This window comes from Ursus americanus, chromosome 21 (genome assembly GCF_024610735.1).
Source record: "Ursus americanus isolate L20-20 chromosome 21, mUrsAme1.1.p, whole genome shotgun sequence".
Taxonomy (NCBI): domain Eukaryota; kingdom Metazoa; phylum Chordata; class Mammalia; order Carnivora; family Ursidae; genus Ursus; species Ursus americanus.
The window spans coordinates 35,690,547-35,711,226 of record NC_142147.1 but is presented as its reverse complement, the minus strand read 5'-3'; the positions used below and the strand labels follow the sequence as shown (position 1 = coordinate 35,711,226).

The following is a 20,680-nucleotide window of genomic DNA, read 5'->3' as shown; positions in this document are numbered from 1 at the left end:
ACAGTGCCTCAGGCAGGGACTGCCCCAGGCAAGGGGGGGACAACGGTCTTGTCATTGTGAAGATGCACATGGTGAGGAGACACTCAAGGTGGAAAGAAGGGGCTCCGGGGACCAGGTCTTGAGTGATCTGCAGGGATGGGGGGTCAGCAGGTTGGCCTGGAGAGCACATGTCCCTCAGGGCCTGACCGGCGTCTGAGGAACCGAGCCGCCCACCGTCCAGACCACTGCCCACAGGGCACCTGATGTACTCTGCCCCCCGGGAGGGGGGGGCGTCCCGGATGGGGCCAGAGCAAGCCGCAGCTCTTGGGGCAGTCTGACTCCCCAGCAGCGTGTGAGGCTCGCGAAGGCAGCGCTCCGGTCGCCTTCTTTCCCGCCAGAGTGACCAGGATGGGGCCAGAGCAAGCCGCAGCTCTTGGGGCAGTCTGACTCCCCAGCAGCGTGTGAGGCTCGCGAAGGCAGCGCTCCGGTCGCCTTCTTTCCCGCCAGAGTGACCAGGAAGGGCCGAATCCCGTGCGGGCTATGTGGTCTAGCGAGCAGCAGTGAGACGTGCTTCTCTGATGGATGGAGAGTATGTACTGAGCCCTCCCGCGCCCGGCATTGCAGAAAGATGCACAAGCCTGGGGCTCCTGCCTCTGACACCCTCCTCCTTCTCTAGGAGCTCCTCTGGCCTTTTGGTGTCTCATTGCCATGAAGAGCGGTGGCCAAACTGCACCAGGGAGAGAGCCTGCCACCAGCTGAACCCGCCAGAGGACCCGTGCCTGTCTCCAAGCTCGTCCGTCACTGTCCTACCCTGGTCCTGTGAGGCCTGGAGTGACCAGAGTGACCAGGGGAGGTGGTGCCTGTAGCGGTGAAGGAGTTAGCGGAGGCGGTCCCCCAGGACCAGCCGGAGCCGGAGCCGGAGCCGGAGCCGGAGGTGGGCGGGGCCCTGTGCTGTGGGCGGGCCTCCAGGACCAGCCAGAGCTGGAGCCGGAGGGGGCGGGGCCCTGTGCTGTGGGCGGGCCTCCAGGACCAGCCAGAGCTGGAGCCGGAGAGGGGCGGAGCCCTGCGCTGTGGGCCGGCCTCCTCCGGCATTCGCTGGTTCACACCCGCTGTGCTGTGTGCAGGGCTGTTCTACCTCCGCTTGGAGTTTCCGAGCCAGTGCTCCCTGTTTGCCCAGAAGTAGCTGGTGCTGGGCATCCGCCCCTGACGTGCAGGCAAACACCGACTGCTCAGATTTTAGGAAACGTCCCCGAGCCCTCTAGTTCAACTACAGACCCCAACAGTTCAAGCCAGAAATAGATATGACTGCTTAACTCACGCTCTAACTGAAGCCCACTGTTCTGATTTCTTACCACACTTTCTTGAGGCGCTGACAGGGTTTGCAATGACCGGAACATTCCAATCGTCAGGCCAAAAAAGCCCTGATAGCAACAGAATGCCTAGATGACCACACTCCATGAGCCCCCTTCCCTGCCCCGATGATGCTGAACACACACCACCCTCACCCATGACCTCGCACTGGTGCCTGTGTAAGTACCTCCCCCCCTCCCGGCCCTCCCCAAACCTCTCTATAAAACCCTAGGTGTCCGTCTTGCAGGTGGCGAGATGACTTGTTAAGGCTTGAGCCCACCACCTGCTGCTAGCACCCAAAATAAATGTCCATCTCTTGAGTTATTGGCTTCTCTTGGGACAATTCTATCCGAGTTTGTCTGGCAACAGTGTTGGCAAACTGAGCCTGGAACTCTGCTTCGGATTTGCCCAGTCCCTGGGGACCCTCTGGTTTGGAGCAGCTGACCTTGGCAGCACCAGGCCTGGCCTGCTGGATAGCAGCTGGGCTAGATGGGTAACAAGACACTTCCTTTCCACTTTGGGAGAGTCCTGCCGAGGACCCCTCCCTCTTGCCAGAACCTCTGTGTCCTGGCATGCCCTGTCCTTTGTCGCTTCGCCTGCCCGGCTGCCCTTCCAACTTTGTCCCCGTTTGTTCCTGCCAGGTGGCTCGGCACCTCCTCTCTGAGGCTCTGCTCAGGCTGGGCTGTGGGCCTGGAGGTCGGTGTAGGGGGAAAGCAGACTGTGGCCCTGGCCAGCCCCAGACAGTCCCAGCTCCTCCCTCAACAGTGGCTCAATCCTCCCTGAGCTCAGTTTCCTCATCTGTAAATCAGAAACACCCTCAGGCCTCACAGTTGGGAGGTGAGGAGAACATTGGGCTCAGAGCAGAGATAAATCCTCTTTCTTCCTCCTTTTTTGGATGACAGGAAATTAGCTAGGTGAGAAATGCAAATGCCATTTGGAAAAAGACAAAAAACAAAGGCAAGAAAGAGCTGCTGGGTCCCCTCTATCAATTTTGCTAAATCGCAAATAATGCAGAAGCTGTCTGTGGTGGGTGGAAATCATCGGGCAGCTGTCTGTTCCAAGAATAGATCAAAAAGCACCTCCTATTCCAATGAGTGCTTCAGAATCCAATTAAAAATCAGAGAGCTGTTCACTCCATTTAAATTTTAAATATACCTTATGCTTATGCTTAATTTCAAACAAAGCCCAGGAAAAGGTGATCTTTGCAAAAATGTTCGGAGATTCCTCCTCCCCACCTTTTAAGGCACGCTCAGAATCAGTAGAAAGCAGCCCCCTCTGGCTGGAGTGTTAAGGCCCCCTGATGCCCGAGGGAGGGTGGAGCTGTGCCGCCCTTAGTGGCTCCCAATATGGGCTCCCACTGGGGGGGGGGGCAGAGAAGGTCCAGCCCTCCAGAGAAGGGCAGAGGGAGGGAGGGCAGGGAGAAGGGGAGACAGGGGAGGGAGAGGGAGGGCTGGCTGAGCCGGGGAGAAAGAGCAGGTAGGTATGAGTGAGTCTCTGGCCTGAGCAGTGCAGAGTGTAAGTTCCTGCGCCCCCCTCCTCTGGGAACAAATTACCCCACTTAGTCACCTTTAGAAATTGTCAAACAGAAGCCTGAAGACTGCCAAACACTCAATTTCCAAATATGGGGAAGAGAGGATGGAGAACCTATTCTATCCAGGTGACCATGACGGTGGTCATTCCTCTGGGCTTCTCAGCAGCCCTGAAGTGCCTGTGTGCTGCGGTTACCCCGTTTACAGATGGGAAGACTGAGGCGAAGCGACGGTAAGTTGCTCCAACTGTTGGGCCACATGTTGCCTTTCCGCACAGAAAGGGGCCAGTGAACAAGTCTGAGCAGGTCGGTCCCAAGTCCATTAGCACACCTGAATCATAATTAATCCCATTTCCAGCAGAGCCCAGGCCTGAGCCTGTGGGGAAACCCTTGTGGAAGGGAGGGAGAGAGATGGGGGTGTGTCTGAACCACAGAACCCAAAGCAGGGAGGCCTCAGGAGTGGAGCTTAGACCAGGGGTTCGGGAGGGAGGGGAGCAGAGCCTCTCCTGAGATGGGGTCTGAAGGGTGGGCTGGGGGACACAGGCGAGGAGCAGGCTCCATGGTTGGGGGGCGCGGAGTGCAGCTTCAGCTCTGAACCCGGCACGCTACGGAAACGAAGGACGACAATGTATTGAGCACCTACTGTGAGCCGTCCCACCACAGGCACTTTATAGAAGACGACATTATGGTCCGAGTGGTTGACTGGGTCCCCCGAGAGCACGTGGGACAGCTCAGGTCTGGGAGACAGGACCTACACCTGTAGCCACAGTGTCCCCTTGCAATGATGTCACCTGGACAGCAGGTGCTCTCAGGCAGGCTGCAAACTCAAGATGACGGGATCCGGTAACCCGCTGCTGCCTCCCAGGCCCGCTGCTGCCACTTTTTGCAAAGGATGCTGTGTGTGCACCTGGGCACTCGGACCATCCCTCAGAGGAAACGGGGAGCCGGGCCGTGTCAGCCACCCCTGTCCTGCTAGGAGCCGCAGGGTAAGTGTGACAAGTACAAAAACAACAGGGTTTCCTGTAACCTCAGTGGAGTGAGGTGAGTTTCAGCCCACGGCAGCACAAGGCGGCGGCCCAGCTCCCTCCCTTCAGTGATTTGGACTGATGCACCGAGAGGAGATACTCGATACTCATCTCCCCACACCCATCCCTCTTGGGCTGTCTGGGCTGCTGTGACCAAATGCCACAGACCGAGTAGCCTATAAACAGCAGGAATTTACTGTTCACAGCTCTGGAGGCTGGAAATCCAAGATCAGGATGCCAGCATGGGTGGGTGAGGGCCCTCTTCCAGGCATAGACACTTTGTAACCTCACAGGGTGGAAGGGTCCCGGGGGGCTCTGTGGGGCCTCTGGTTGAGGGCACTCATCCCACTCACGAGGACACCACCCTCATGCCCTAATCACCCCTAAGTCCCCACCTAATGCCATCACCTTTGGGGGACAGGGGTCCAAGGTATGAATTTGGGGGGGTGCGATATTCAGACCACAGCCCCATCCACATCCTGGACCTAGCCAGCTGGCCCATCTTACAGGGTACCGCAAAACCACTGTAAGTCATGAGATAAGGCCTGACAAGAAAGCAAGCTCCCCGAGCGTGGTGGGAGCCGGGTGACAGGCGCACAAGCTTGTCTGACTATCTGCTTCTGTGTCTTTGGTTTGAAAATGTCCACAGTAAGAAGCTACATGGAGAGAGAAGGTGTGAAGTGTGTGTATGTGGGGGGTGGTTCAGGGTGGTGGTCTCACGGCACCCCTGCCACCCAGCAGCGGCCCACGCGTGAACTCTTCCCCGGCTCCTTGACGGCGGCACCCCTGGGCCCATGAGGAGCTCCAGAGCCCAAGCCCTGTCAGGGTGAGCTCAGAGCCGTGCCGAGCGGCACCTGACTGCTTCCACCAGGATTCAGAGAAAGACATTTCCAGGGCTGACCACCGTCCCGGCGTTTGTTATCAGGCAACAAGCCCCACGCAGCCGGTGATGCAGAAGGAGCAGGGGTCGGGTCTGGAAGATGAAGAGCACGGAAGGCCAGGGGACCCGTCTGCAGGAGTGACAACAGTGAGACCGTGCAGGCAGACACCCCCCAGTACTCCTACAACCGCTGGCACCGCCTCTGCCTGCCTCTCTGTTCTCACCCCCTCTTCACAGAGCCCCCAGACACGGGCGGGGCAGGCCGGGACCAGCAGCACTGCTGGCATCTCAGAGCCCGTCCCAGCTTCTGAGGTCTCGGCTCCCCGAGGAGGCCACCACGCCGTCTCATGTCACCGCGTGCTCTTTGCTTCACACAACAAGCGCGCTCGGTACTACGAGGCTCCTTATGAACCTGCGTCTCCGAAACTGTAACGTCTACAACCCAATTCAAGCCCTGTGCAACACCACCTCATGTGTTCAATGATTTAATTTCGTAAACTTTGTGCAGTCATGAATATTTCCCTACATTCGGGATCTCCAAAATTTGAATAACTTGTAGCACAGCCCTCTATCCCTTCGTAGTGAGTGGAGAAAAATGGCTAAAACAACCATGGCTGAATTACTCCTGTTCTAAGCCTGAAGGAGAATCTGCTCTCACCTGGGCCATCTGCCCCGGGCCCGGCGGGGCTGGCCGGTCCACCCTGGACGACAGCCAGCAGAGGCTCTAGAGCTTTCTGAAGATGGGGGGACCACAGCGCCGCCTCTGGCAGGGAGCCAGGTCGCTCTCCCGGGGAGGGCGGAGCACCCCCGCCCGGGCCGCGTCCACCCCCCCACTATCTGGCGTCAGGCACCGCACCTGTGCGCCCGCAATGGAAGTCAGGGCACAGCCTCCCAGTGTGACCTTGCTGTGGGCCAGAGAACAAGCTCTAGCCTGGCTTGACTAAAAATCTCCTTTTGATACATAACCCTCCCTGACCCACCCAGAAAATCATCCTTCTCTGGGTGGGGGATGTCTGCTTGGGGACAGGTTTAAAGTTTGCTGTTCTTCTGAAACTGGGCCACGAGGCTGAGGACCTGCTCGGAAGCTTTGATGTTCTTGGAGCAGAGGTAGCTGGTGCTGTTGGTGGCCGTCTCCCCGGGGTAGTACCGGTAGTTGACCATCAGTCCGCAGGAGCTGGTGATGCCCTTGAGGCTCGCGTCGGCCATCCAGTTGATGCGCCATATCGTGGCCCCGTTCTGCAGATGGAAGTTCGCCACAGGGTTCAGGGCGAAGCCCCGGTGCTTCTCTCCATATAAGTACCAGGCACAGAGCCGCATCAAGGGGGCCTGGAGCGCCCTGACCAGCCTCTCAGACTTCACCCATTCACTGCTGCTAAGAAAGACCTTGAGGGTCTCATTAATGGGACCGCCTGTGATCTCAGTGATTTCTTTACATTCTGAATCGGTAAAGAGTTCACTCCTCCCGTGTTCCTTTGCTTGCGAGTTCAGGAGTCCCAGGAGCCACTTGGTGAATCCAGGTATAGGAGACAGACTTGAAAATGTCCCAAGATGAGGAAACTCTTTCTGTAAGGCACAGATGGTTGGGAAAGGAAGGTGGAGAAAACACACACACACAATTCAGCAGGTCTGTCACTGCAGCAGAAACACCCCTCCACTTATCATGTAGGCCTCATGAAGCCCTGCACGCTGCTGTACAGGTTACGACATGGTATTTGATGTGCATTCATTCTCTCCTTTCGAGGCACATTTATTAAGAACCTGACACACGCTAGGCCCTGGAGGCATCCTGAGTCCCCAAGGTGAGCCTGTGCGCTACTTCTCTGTCTGCACTGTCTATCACAGGGGCAAGTCAGGGCCCGGGCCCGAAATGACAAGTGGGGGCTGCGGTGACGTGGGGCTTGATACACAGTCTTCTGACCACAGCTCTGGTCTGTGTGGCACACCACGCCCCTCCCAGGGACTTCTCTGCAGCCACAGGAGCCTGGTTTGGCACTTGGCACGCAAGCACTCAATGACTGTGTCGTGAGCAAGTAGTTGCTGGCCTGCGATCCCGCAGTGCGTGCGAGGATGGGCCAGAAGGGGAGGCCACGGCTGCTTCTCCATCTCAAGACAGTACAGTTCATTGGACGACACGGTTCATGGTCAAATGACAGATCTCGAGGACCAGTTTGTAAAAAGCAAGCATTTTCAGATTAAAAATGTACTATGTGCTCGCTCCAGAAGAATTTTTTTTTAACTTCTGATGGAAGCAGAAACAAACCAACAAACCCTACCAATATTCCAGGACTCTGAGGTACCTACCCTCCAGGTCTGATAAAGTGTAACTCCTTCTGGTCTTTCTCCAGGCAGTTTTTCCCAGAGTGAGACGTTTAGTTTATGCCCCTGCTTTATGAACCTGGATCATGAGCATTTTCTCATTCAAAATTCAAAAACATAACTTTAACAGAACAATATTAAAAGATAAGACTATACCATGACTTTCCTAACCACGTTCTTTTTAATGGGCATTTCGGGCGGCTCTCAAGGATCTGCCTTTATAAACCATGACGCACACGCTGGTGTGGCACAATGACAGGGCTTTTTTCGGGGTTCTCCCTGGTGACTATCAGGCTCACAGCCGAGCGCGGGACCAGTGACCCCGCCCCCCCCCCATGGCTACTGGGCGGAGGGGCCAACTCTGACCCTCCGAAAACAGTCTGTGGGTGAGTTATCCAGAACCCTGGATTCTGCCCTTCCTTTGACGCTTTTCTCACCCTGATACACCCCCTGCTCCCTTTCCCTGCTCCATTCATCAACACCGATGCAAAAAAGAAGGCAAGAAGAAGAAACTTATATTAATTAGATGTGGCTCCTATCGCCTCTGGGGAGAAGGTGGCAAGAGAGTGATTCTAATGAAGCTGATATCCAACTGAATCCTGAGTTCTCAGATTTAAGATTGATTATGAATTTAATACAAAGCACGTCAGTATTTTAATTCCATTCTGTCACTCTCCATGGAAGGGCTTCTGCTTCGGGCGCCGTGTTGAAACCACCCAAAGCAGAGAGCACTGCTCTCAGAGCCAATTATTAGCAATCTAATTATTTTACCTAATAATTAGATTCTGCTCACTGCAGTTCACTCAAGCCCCTTATGAGATCATTTCAGAAAGCTAGACCTGGACTGAATGTGAACATTTCTGCTGTGGGATGGTGAAGCGTTTTTCCCAGGGCAATAGGGGGAAGTTACAAAAAAAAAAAAAAAAAAAAAAAGGCCAGTGTGTTTACCTTTGAGCTGCCTGGTCTAACCTCGACACTCCCTCACAGCCAATGAGAAAGCCTGCGCTGAGGGGGTGTCGGGGCCAGAGCCTGGAGGGCGTGGGAGCCGGTCAGGCACGGCCAAGACGACCACAAAGCGTGCCATCCAAACTGGGACATGGGGGCTAAGGGACTGGTGGTTACGAAACCGGGACAGCACACGCCAGCCAGGAGAGGTCCCGGCCACAGAGTGGAAGGTTCCTTGGAGGGGCTGATGTCCTTGGAAGACATCTGAGAGTGAGTTTCCAGACGCACCTTTCTCGGCACTGCCTCCTTCTGAGTCGTCTTGGGGCACGTGGGACATGCCAAGGGGCATGTGGCTCTTTCCCACCCCTCTCACCCCCCTCCAGGTCCTCTCCTGTCTCTTGTCCGAGGGGCTGACACCTGAGGCCCTGCGCAGCACCCACCTGCAGCTCCTTGAGCACTCGCTTCACCAGGACGGTGCCCAGCTCCACCCCCTGCAGTCCGGGCTGCGTCAGGCTGATGGAGTAGAAGATGGCCGCGGAGATCTTGCTCCTCTCCTCTGTGTCCGCTGGGGGGCAGTCCTTCACTATGGCCTGGAAGACACCATGGTGGTGAGGGTGGGCCTGGGCCCCTCGCTTCCCATGCCTGCCCTACCTCCTGGGGCCCGGAGAAGCTGGGGAGGGTGGGAGCCCGGAGACCTCGGCCCCTGTTCACGGATGGATGAGGCTCTGGGGACCGCAGGCCTGTTCTGACTGGAAATGTCTTGGAGGCGGCAAGTGCGCGGCCTCACTGGGCTGTTTGCTGCACCTGCACCATTTCCGTCCTTTTGAACGTCTCAAAAAACTACCCGCGTCCCGTTTGTCTCTTCCAGGCCTTTGTGCTGAGGGAGCCAGCAACGACTCTCCTCCCGGCCTGCCCATGGCACCCAGACCTAGCCTACCCCACCAGGGCCCTACTTCCCGTGCAGGCCTGCTGGCTGTAGCCCGTAGTCATTTTCATTCCTTCTCTCCGGCTCTAGGCTTTTAGATTTCTCAGTAGGCCATACCGGGTCCTATACAGTTTTGCTCTTAGGAAATTTACCTTTCTATGTACCTTTTTGATTTTGTGCTACATCCTTGTTTTTCCTCAGGGAATACACACACACACACACACACACACACACACACACACACACACACACACACCTGTGCACAACCCCCTCCCCTGTCGCCTGCTCCCGATCTCCAGCACAGAAGGCATTGCCCCGAGGGCTGGGGTGTGGGCAGGACTGGAATCCCATCTCATCCTTACTGATTCTGGGATCCTGGGCACAGCACTGAAGTCCCCCTAAGCCTCAGTCTTCTCACACCCACACGAGGCCAGTGACAGTGGGCGTGACGCCTAACACACTGCACGGCGCAGGGACTCAGGGACGTGCTTCAGGAGCTGACGGGCACCGAGCAAACGCTCAATCCATATACACGGAAGTAAGAGCGCGCAAACATGCTCGGCCCGGGCTGGAACTTTACTCAAGCGTAAGCCAAGGCCGGCTTTTCTGTAGTAAACCCACATGTAAATACATGCACGAGAGCCCAGGTGAGAGGGTGTACCACGTGTACGTGCCTTCGTCTCTCTCCTGCTCCCCTATGCTGGGCAATTGGCCATCATGTCCAGCCTTTCAAAACTGTACACGATGCCCTGATGAGCCACCGTCTGCGCTCTCAGGTCTGAGCATTCCCCGGGGATGAATCCCTCAGAGTGGAAATTGTAGGTGGAAAACAACGCGGGTTCTCTTTTCATAGACACCCCCCCCCCCCCAGAGAGCACTGCCATCGTGTGCCACGAAACCCTTCGGGCGATTTCTCCCTGGTGGTCACGAAGGCCTGCCCATTTGCTCTGCTTGATTTCTCCGCCTTCTGATACTCGGAAACGCTGCCCGCATGACCACCGCGGTACCTGCTCTTTCCAGCTTCCTAACCGGCTGTTCCGGACGCAAAGCCCGAAGCGACCGGGCGTCTCCGCTCCCCTCACCTGCCTGCCCCCTTCCTCGCAGTCTGCCCCCATCCCGAGCTCTGCACTGGTTCTCCTTCTGCAGCCTCCCCCCTGCCCCCCACCCCTGCAGGAAGGATGTGGACTTTCTTGCCAACTCCGTGGCACGCCGGGCCTGTCCCCTCTGCTCCCCAGGCAGAGCGCTGGGCCCACAGCAGGCACGCGGCACACAGTCTAGTTTTCAAGTTTTTAGTCACAGGTCTTTTATACCTGCCCACAGGCACTTAACGAAGGTTCACATGTGGAAGCAGGTGCCCTCCCTCCCTCAGCCAGGTCTCCGCTCAAGTTCAGCTCCCACAGGGGAGCACCGTCCTTGTTCTCTAACTGTCTATACAGTACGTGCCTACACCCACGCAGATCTGGAGATTTCTTCTCTAGCCAGTTCGAAACACGAATGCCTCAAGCAATGGATTTCATAAAGAGGGATAAAACCAAGTTTTAGAAAAATGTTCGGGGCTCTGCAGGACGCCCGCGTGGTTCTGCAGCGACCGTCAGGTACCTGGATGTTGCTGGAGATCTCGCCGGTCAGTGCCACGTGCAGCACGACCAAGGGCTCCTCGGGGGCTGCACAGTGAGAAAAGAAGTAACACCTCCTGTAAGGCCCGACGCGTCGCTTCATGTCCATCCAATTTTTCACAGGATGCACGGCCTCTGACCTGAGGAGAGAATTAGAAGTAAGATGGCTGGACAACTTACAAGTTCAAGAAGCACGGCTGATTCCTATTCGTATCACTCACTAGAGTCAAATAAATCCTCCAACTACATCCTCAGAAGTCAAAGAGAATCATTTTAATATGAAACAGCACTGAGAGCAACTCCAACTAATGACCACTTTACACACAAAACTGTCCTCTAATTCTTAATACCCGCTCTTAAGACTAGTTTGTGGGGCCCAGTTGTGCAGCCATTTTATTTATGAATTTTTTAAAGATTTTATCTATTCATTTATTTGAGAGAAAGAGACAGAGAGACTCCTCACTGAACGTGAAGCATAGCTTGGGGCTCAATCTCATGACCCTGAGACCATGACCTGAGCAGAAACCAAGAGCTGGGGGCGCCTGGGTGGCTTAGTCATTAAGCGTCTGCCTTCGGCTCAGGGCGTGATCCCAGGGTCCTGGGATCGAGACCTACATCAGGCTTCTCCGCTGGGAGCCTGCTTCTTCCTCTCCCACTCGCCCTGCTTGTGTTCCCTCTCTCTGGCTGTCTGTCAAATAAATAAATAAAATCTTAAAAAAAAAAAAGAAACCAAGAGCTGGACGCTCAACTGACCAAGCCACCCAGGCGCCCCTGCGCAGCAGATTTTAATGCAAAACTAGCCGGATGCTTTGGGGTTGAACATCCTGGTTTTATTCCTCTGAGTCTCTGCGGTGTGGGGTCCGTGATGCCAACGCGCATCCCAGTTCCATATCGTCCAGCGACCTCCTCCCAACCACTGTGTTGTTTTCCACATGTGACATGGCAGCCCCTGGAATTTGTCACACTTCAAAGTGCAACCTTCCGCAAGCCTTAGCTTCCTTAAGACGGCATGGAGCATGAAGACCCTGAGACGGAAGTGTTCCTCCTGTCTGGGGACTGTCGTGACATGCCAGCCTGGGCTTCCCTGTGTGCCGGGCACGCTGGTATCAGGCACCATACAGCCCATTCACAGATATACCCAACAGAGTTTTCCCAACTAGGGGAGATACTAATGTACACACTAGGTCCAGTGAAGTCCTGCGGCTGCGATGCTGGGGCCTGCGGGAAACACGAGGACGTCAACGGGACCCCGCGTGCAGAATGGCCGGTGCCCACCTGTGATCTCGACATTACTTGCTAGGACAGGACAACATTGGTGAATACTGTGCTTGGAACCGAACGCATGTGCGGATGGAGACTGACTTTCGGCTAACATTTAGGAGAAGTGAAAATCTTAATACTTACTCGCTGATTTTCTGCAGCACCTCACAGGGCGAGTGCCAGGTGACCCGTTCTAGGCTCAGGAAGCCAGAAGAGAACCACTCTGAGAGCATACCCTTCAGCACTCCGTTCATCTCCTGAAAGGGAGAACACGGAGCACTGAGTGCCGGGGACAGGCTTGTCGCCAGCCGGCACAGTGGATAAAGTGGCAAAGGGGGACACAAAGCCACCTGCACGGTGCTTCTCCAGTTTCTCTGCGGGACCCATCCCGACCGGGGGCGCGGCACCCAGCTCTCGACTTAGCCTGTGATCCCAGTCAAATGGTATGTTGGGAAGCGTTCACCGCAGTGAACACGACTGAAAACGTGAGGTTGACGGGACAATGGAGGGCACGAAGGGCATGCTAACACCGGCGGCGCGGGACTCCACTTAGAGCCACATCGTCAGCTCTAAGATGCGCGTTTTCGTATTTGGACATCTCTGAAGTTGAGATGCATTCTTCACGTGACGGCAGGTCACTGCTGACGTCGGGAGCGGTTTTTCCTGCTCTAGTGCAACATAAAACAATAGCACGCCCGGCGATCAGTGCATTTAGACTTGATGAAATTATTCTAATTTCACTTCACTTTATTTGTATCCGATCTACTTCCAGTAGTGCCGTGAGTCAACTTCACCTTTCAAGCAAGGAATGGCACCAGGTGCGTAGGGAAAGGAGAGGACGTGGGGGCAGACCCGGCTCAGGGTAGCCTCCCGTGACACGCTGAACACCGATGGCAGGAGGCCTCCTGACAGCCAGAGCGAGAGGACGCCCGGGGCAGCAGACACGGCTTGCTCCTCAACAGCTGCCTCCCCTTCTTCCAAACGCACAGAAGCCTTATGCTTTAGGGAGGCGCGTGGCTGTCCAGGTTCAAAATCACACTGCAGCTAGGGGAAGTCATAGGACTGATTTATGGCCAATCCAGTGTATACACAAGTGTCCTGAAGCAGCTTTAGGGAACCTTAAAAAATGACAAAAGAGTATACCCTTGGCCATCTTTTCTTTGTCACTCCCCCTGCAGGCTGGAAGGTGATGTGATCGCCAGAGCAGCCATCTTGGGCCATGAGGTAAGGCTGGGGATGAAGGTTTTTAGGGGAGAGCCAAATGGAAGTCTGGGTCAACTGAAGGCACCACAGAACAGAATCAGCCCTGGGGTGTCTACCTTCAGACTTCTATATGAGAGACAAATTCTCTCTTCTTCAAACCACTATTATTTTGGGTTTCTGTTACAGATGAACTGCATGTTAACAGGTACACTGAATATTATTACTGAATAATAATAAACATCTCAGGACATCTGGTACAGAATTGACAAAGAGCTGTAACTACAAAAGCTGTGAATATAGGACCACTTCACATTTTATTCCCTGATAAAAGGTGAAAGGACTCACAATGTTGTCACTTGAGACAAGTTACAATTAAGTATAGGGTTGGTGGCTCAGAAAAGGTTTCAGAAGGAAGTGAGATCCATCTTGAAATAGTTAAGGCCTGGGGCACAGAACCAGCCCCAAATTTGTTCTGTGTGACCCTATGGGGGCGAGGAGGGAGGTAAATCTTGGACCAACGGGGAAATCACAGACCAAGTTAGGCTTGGATTGCATTTAATATAAAAGGAGAAGACTTCAATAGCTAGGGCTGACTACCCGTGCTGTCCTGGGAGAGAGTGAACCTCACCATAGGCAGCGACCGAGAGCAGGGTCGATGAGGATTTGGTGGAGCTGTTTTAAGGATTTATGGGTTGGACCAAATGCCCTTTACAATTCCTTTTAATTCTCGATCCATAACCCGGTCCTCTTCACTCAGCTCTATGCCTGCAGTGAGGGCAGACGTTGTTTCGACTTCACTCCTCTGGTGCCCGAGGAATCCAGGGGGGTCTCCCATGGGGAAGACAGCTAACAGACTGATGTCAAATGAAAGAGACAAGAAAGACTGGAGAATGGAGAGCAGGCAGTGGCAGGATGGGAGAAGAGAGGCCATCGACCGGGCAGCAGAGAATTGCTGCTTATAAAGTACTGCCTTGGACCACAACCGTTCTTACCTTCCTGGGTCCTCACGCACTCTTGAGTACGTGCTAAAAATCAGGGACCTGCTCCCTACAAAAACAGAGACACATGTGTCAACATCTGCACACAATCTCCTGGGATTCACGGAACCCTCTGAAACTCAGCTTTGGCTCATCCCCAGGGGTTCGCGGACCCCAGGTTAGGAACCTGTGCACTGAAGGGTTAGGGCTATATTAGCCACGCTCCACGCCTCGACCACAGTCATGCCAGGAGCATGTGGGAAGTCCCTAGTTTCAGGATCAATTCAGGATTAATGATGAAAGAAATGGTTTGGCTGATGAGAGCTCCCCCTCCAAGGTCTCTTGGTTCTATTTCAGGTTACTGACGGCTGTGAAATGTGACCCTGCCACATGAGATCTGGGAATCTAGGTGAAAGAGCACAAGTCCCCAAGCTCGGCACTCACGCGGCACTGCTGTTCGGGCTGGATCACAGGCGACAGGAGGGGAAGACGCCACCTCTGGTTTGGGCGCATCAGCTCCGCCATCGATCCAACATACACACTCCACTTATGGCGAGGGCGGTCAGCGTGCGCTCGGCTTTCCGGACCTGCCGACCGGGGCTACCTTGGAGGGCACCGTGCAGAAGGCCAGCCAAACTCCCCTTGTGGCAGAGAAAAAGCGGTCTCCCAATGCCTCTTCTGAAGTTGTTGGCTCTCAGGATCTCCCCGTTTGAAGTTCTTATTGCTCAGAAGCCCTGAGCCGGGACAGGGAGCTGGAAGCACCGGACAGGTCCCGGCGGCACAGCTAAGACGTTCTAGGTACAATTCCCACTGGAGGAAGCTGCTGTCCCTGGGGCACTGGGGCATCCCTGCCAAACTATAGAGACGGTCCTTTTCGGTCTAGCTAAGCAGAATTTAGGAGAACCAACAAGGACCACTATGTTCACTGAAAAGCAGGACAAGCCACCAAAAGAGGTCACACGACAAAGCATCCAGTGTGACTGAATCTCAAGAGAGTGGGGACACTGGCCAGTCTGCTGCGAGTTTAGCTCCCTCTCTGGTGGCCCCCGCGCTTCTGTCAAGGCCCACACACATCTCATCTCACTGGAATCTCTATGTTCAAACTGCCATCAAGAAACCCTTCCATTTTCTAAATGCCAACTTCCTTCTAGTGTCCACAAACCACTGAACGGAGCTTAGACCTCCTAGAATGGGAACTCGAGTCGGCTTCACGGGGGATTTTCTAAGAAACGTACCTCCTCGACCCCAACTGGCCTGTGGAGGACAGACAGCCTCTAAACCACACACACACACACACACACACACACACGCACACACACACAGAGCATGTGCCGACCCTCACACCCCTGTTTCCAGTAATCACAACCTGGGACCGTGGCGAACTGTGCCCGTTTGTGAACGTGATTTTGAGCTAAGCTGCACAGTAATCAGAGCACGTCTTAGAAGAGAAGCAGGCTGACCTTGAGTACACCAACCGCCAGCAGCATCTCTCACCTCAGCGCGCAGCCCATGGGCCCCGGGGTTAAAGGACCTGGCTAAAATCATGCCTCCAATCAGCCGAGGGCACAGACCGTCTTGAGAGCCGGCCCGTCCGTCCATCTCCACACACCACTTCCTCCGCAATACCCACCGCCCCACGAAACACACCCAGTCAGCTTCCTTTTTGGCCGCATACTTGCTGGTTACTCTAAAAATGCCATTGCCCCCTACAGGATTCGGTAAACTAGAACTGGTTGTGGGCCTGCAGCGGACCGAGAGTATTCTGGGGTGAACGCTCAGGGCCGAACCCACAGCAGCCCTCATGCAAACCAGCGCGTGTCCACGTGACTTCACCCGGCAAGTCCGGAGGTGCACAGGTGCGGGAGTGCGACACTGCGGGGACTCAGTGCCATGTGCACACAGGGAGGGGCGCTCAGATTGGAGGCCAGGGCGGAGTGAGCTCCCTGCTCCCCCAGCATCACAGGGCACCACAGGTCCCTGGGTGTTTGGGACTCCTGCTCTAAAGATTCATGTGCCAAACTTCCAGAGGTTTCTAACACTGAATTCCTCAGAGCAAAAGGTTCTAGCTGTGTTGCCTCTTTGGCTTGGATGCAAAATCCAGAAGGAGGGAGAAGAAACAGAATCAAAGTGGACTGCACACATAATGTGATCCTGGCAAAACATTAGAACATTGAATCCCAGGGACAATTTCTATGGATTAAAAAAACTATTCTCTGAAGGATTCAAATGACAGAGATTAAAAAAGTGTTGCGTGGCTACGTAGAGCAAAGGAGAAGGGAACCGGCAGATTTAGCTCTAGTGGTTATGTGCACCGGACAGGACAGGATCTCCAGGTAGAGAAACGCAAGTGGGGCGACCGAACGACTAGAAAAGGCGTCTTGCCTTTGTCCAGACCACATGCAGAAGCAAAGGTCAGGCTATTGTTACTCATCCTCTGTTCAAGAAATAGCTTTATTCCACGTGACTTTCTGCCTGTCGGTACACAATGTTCGTGTGTGGACTACCTTGGTTGAAAAGCCAAGGGAACCCTGAACAGCGGAGGGCCTGGCTCAGGATCTCCCCAGAGTGGGCCCCTCTGCCCCCCCAGATCCAGTTTCAATGTCACAGCCTTCAGCTGCCACGCTCCTTCTCGCCTGAACGATAACCAAGTTTTCTCGTGTGGTGAAGAACGAGGGCAAGGACGTGTGTGGGAACGGCTCACAGAACTGGAGGATTTAGAACTGGATGGGACCTTACACATCACTGGGGCCGACATGCTGAACCTGCCAAGGGCTGTCCGAATGTCTGACGCGACGCCTCTGCTGGCCGTGCAGAAACCTTCCAAGCCCTCTGGGCTTCCCTCTGGGCTCAGACCTCTGAGTGCAGCAGTGTGACATCAAGACATACAGAGTAGTAAGTGTGCCAACTGTCTTGTGGCAGGGCACCCTGGACTCTCATCTCCTGCATCGTTCAGCATTTTGCTATGCAAGACATTCAACACAAGGCTGATCACCTAGTTGGAGTTGGGGGGCGGCTGGCGGAATAATACATTTCAAATGCTGGATTCTGACGTTAAGGTATAAAATCCAAGCGAATAATAGTAAATGCACACGTACTAACACACGCGCTGCAGCGCAAAACTGGGCGAGACCACCTTGAACGGGAGTGCTGGAGAAGTTCAGTGCTGAGCAGCTCCTGCTCTGATGGGCTTCCCAAGCAAGCATCATGCAGTGACGTGGGGTCGGGAGCTCTCCATCAAAGCGCCAGCTGGGCTGGAGAGCGGGTCCGCGGAGAGGAGCGAGTAACGGACGGTAAAGCTGGAGATGTCCACGGTAGCTTGGTGTGCACCAAGAACGCCGGAGGAAAGACATTAAATGTGGATCCTTCTGGCCACGGCAGGATTCATGATTTTCCAACAGGGAAGACTGACCAGTGGTTCCAGAGAAAGGTGAGCACTGACGTTACCGGTAAGATGGAAGCTCATACGCTTACTCTTGGGAAAAGTAAATACACTCACAACTAGAGAACATTCAACTCCCCATTCGGTAAAACTAAGTAAAACAAAGCCATTAATTAGCTGGGTGGTTTTATCTTGTCCTTGATTTTGCAGAAAAAGGCAAATTCTAAGAAAACCAAATCCCTTTTAGATCCAGTAAAGTTATCAGCTCCAAGAATCAATGTGTAGTGACAAAGCACACAATTCTGGAGTCAAGACTGGGCTTGAGTTCCAGCTCAGGACTCTGGGCACCGCATTTGGCCATGAAGAGCTATAATCAGCTCATCTGTACAACAGGTCCCTATGGCTTGCTGAGAATGAGATGACTCTTCCCATACTAGACTGGATTGGAATCTCTTGACCAAGTGACCTTAGCGCCAGGAGCATTCCTGGTATAAGATAAACACCCGATGGCCATATGTTGTGTGGAAGGATGGACAGAAGGGGAGATGATTCCATTCTGGGACAGCTGACATTCTATCTAATTCTCCAGTCTTCTATGTAATAAAAATCAAGCTTCTGAAGGACCATAATGGAGTACTGGTCCCTACTTCAAGGAAAAAAAAACCCCAAAGACCTAAGCTTGGATCGAAGACTTAACCCAAGCAGATGGGAAGGCACAGCACATAGAACACAAAGTCTCAAGCACTCAGACTGGGCTTGAGTCAGAAATGTGATCAATTCAAATCGTGGCCCTAGATTAACATTAAGCATTATAGATAACCAGCCATCATGAGTAATCAATCACAGCCCTGTTATCACTGAGATTAACCCCATTCTTAACTATCTGCAGTGTTTATGCATCTGAGGCCAAACAGTCAAAAAAGATGAAGTTTCTCATAAACACCGTTAACTCACACTGCATGATGGGGTGATAAACCATGGTGAAAAGAACCCCAGACTGAGGTCTGGGTAGATGATTGGAGACATACCTATTTGCTTTGAGTTCTTGGTCAAGTCTCCTGACCTCAGTAGGCTTCCTTAACCCACCTAAGAATGAGGACATGAACATGAAAATCATCATGCTATTGTTCGAGTTCTTAAATGAATTAGGACATAATCATTCAAGTGCTCAATTTTTAAAAGCCAACTGCACCCAAAAAAGTTCTGAATGTCAGAAGCTTCCTGAATCATTCATATCATTTTTTGTGCATGAAAAGGGCAGGCTAATGAACCCTTCATATTTAAACCAAGAGTAGACGAGAACTGCGTTCAACTGTCAGCAACCTTTCAAGCCACCACTATTTAAATCTTAAAGCGCTTATTTGCACCTAACATGAGCTCACTGTGCCAAGCACCTGATTACTCAAGTACTCAACTTGGGATCATCACATTTCAGGGCTGAACTCAAGAAAGGGCAATGTCCTGCCCAGTCATGAGGCAGACACCAGAGACCTCATCTCTGTGCATTCCGCAGGGCTTCTTAGACAACGGCTGACACATAGTGGGTGTGCAACTAACTTTTGCTGACACCATCCAGGTTTTTGGAGGCTACGTGATGCTCAGCTGGGCACTCGTTCAAATATACCACAAAGATGTAACTCAGCTAAAATAATAAAAAAGAGATTTCGTGGAGCACACTTAACCATGAAGGAGGCGTTGACAGTCACGTTAAAGGTAGGCGGTGCTGAGTTTCTAGTAAGCACGACACAGTAAACCCTGGAGCAAGGCAAGGATTCAGAAAGCCTGGGAAGGAAGGGGACGGGATGCAGGGGGCTGTAACTGGGGGCAAAGTGTGCGCGGCTTCAGGATGGGGAAGGTGGAGTGTGTGGGGGGCTTGAGGGGCAGGTGGGGACTGTACGGGGAGGACCGCCAAGAGCTCGCGGACCTGGTGCAAGGCGGGGGCCCGGGCGGGGCCTTACCCGGACGTGCGGCCCCTCCACCAGCTTGAGGGCCTGCGCCTCGAGCAGGTCGGCCCGCAGCCGCACCAGGAAGCGCACGCCGCCGTCCAGCTTGCTGATGTGGTGGAAGAGGCCGCGGTAGCGGGGCACCAGCGCGTAGCGCAGCCGGTCCTCGGCCTGCAGCAGCACGGCCGCCTCCCGCGGCTGCTCGCGCAGTTCGAGCACGCCGGCGCTCTGCTCAGCCACCTGGCCGTGGTCCACGCCGAAGCCCCGCGCCAGGCGGCTCAGCAGCTCGGCGCGCTCGGCCGCTTCGGCCAGGCCGCCGTAGAAGCTCACAAAGTCCGCGCACTGGCCCTCGGCCGGCGCCGGCGTCTTCTCGCGCAGCTCGTAGGCCGGCGTGGCTGGCACGGCGCGGCGCAGCAGCTCGTCCATGGCCCGTTCCAGGGCGCCCGCCTCCGCCGCCTCCGCCGGCCCGCTCGACAGCCGGGATCCGACCGGCCGCGGCGGCCGCGGGGGGAGCCGCAACGAGAAGAGGCGCCGCGCCGTCAGGGCTGGCCCCAACCCCTGCATGGCACCGCGCAACAGCCGCCCGGGGGACGCTGGCGCCGCGAAGCTTCCGGCTTCCGGCGCGCACCTGCCTCATTTGTCGAGGCCGAGGGGGCGGGTGGAACGGTGGCCAATCGGAGGGCGGGGCGGGGGGGCGGAGCGCGGCGCGGGGCCAAGTGAGGCCAAAGGTCCCTGTGATGGTATGACGCGGGCTCGGGGGAGATGCGATCCTTCCCTGTGTCCTGGCCACGCAAAGTCACCGTCCCAGCTGCTATCCTCTTGCCCCACCGCGTACGCGCCTCCCGAGTAGCAGAGCCGAGCTCTGCTACTGCAGGGTGCATCCGAGTCACCTGAGGGAATGCTACGCCTGCGGATTCCTGGTCCCTCCGGTTTGGGGAGGAGCCAAGGAATCTGAGTGCTTACCAAGTGTCCCTGGTGGTAGTTCTCTGGCAGGGTAGCCTTTGTCTTAAGTCGTGCCTGGGCGCTCTCCAGTCGTTGCCAGGGTCGGATTATACAGGTTGCCTCCCAAGAGCTGCAGCCCTCCTCTCCTGAGCTCGGGACCCAGGTCTCCAGCTGCTTGCTGGAGAACTTTTCATGGATGCGGCAAATGGGGCCCTCCCCACCATTTTAGTCTCCAACCTACCCTTCTTTTTTTTTTTTTTTTTTTTTTTTTTTACGATTTATTTAGTTGAGAGAGAGCGCGCACGAGAGCGCAGGAACAGGAGGAGGGGCGGAGGGAGAGGGAGAATTCCAAGCAGCGGCTCCCCACCCCAACATAGAGCAGGAGGCAGGGTTCTACCTCACAACCCCGAGA

The 20,680-nt window shown here is 54.8% G+C and overlaps 1 protein-coding gene across 1 annotated transcript; it reads right to left on the bottom strand.

Moving 5' to 3' along the window:
* Nucleotides 1–5,231: 5,231 nt before the first annotated feature.
* Nucleotides 5,232–19,939, bottom strand: MLYCD (malonyl-CoA decarboxylase). The gene is made up of 5 exons (XM_045796094.2): nt 19,342–19,939; nt 11,969–12,081; nt 10,548–10,704; nt 8,464–8,613; nt 5,232–6,325 (listed from the first exon to the last, which is right to left on the bottom strand). The coding sequence occupies exons 1-5, from the start codon at nt 19,888–19,890 to the stop codon at nt 5,792–5,794; spliced, it is 1,503 nt and encodes a 500-aa protein (XP_045652050.1). The 5' UTR covers nt 19,891–19,939; the 3' UTR covers nt 5,232–5,791.
* Nucleotides 19,940–20,680: the final 741 nt, after the last annotated feature.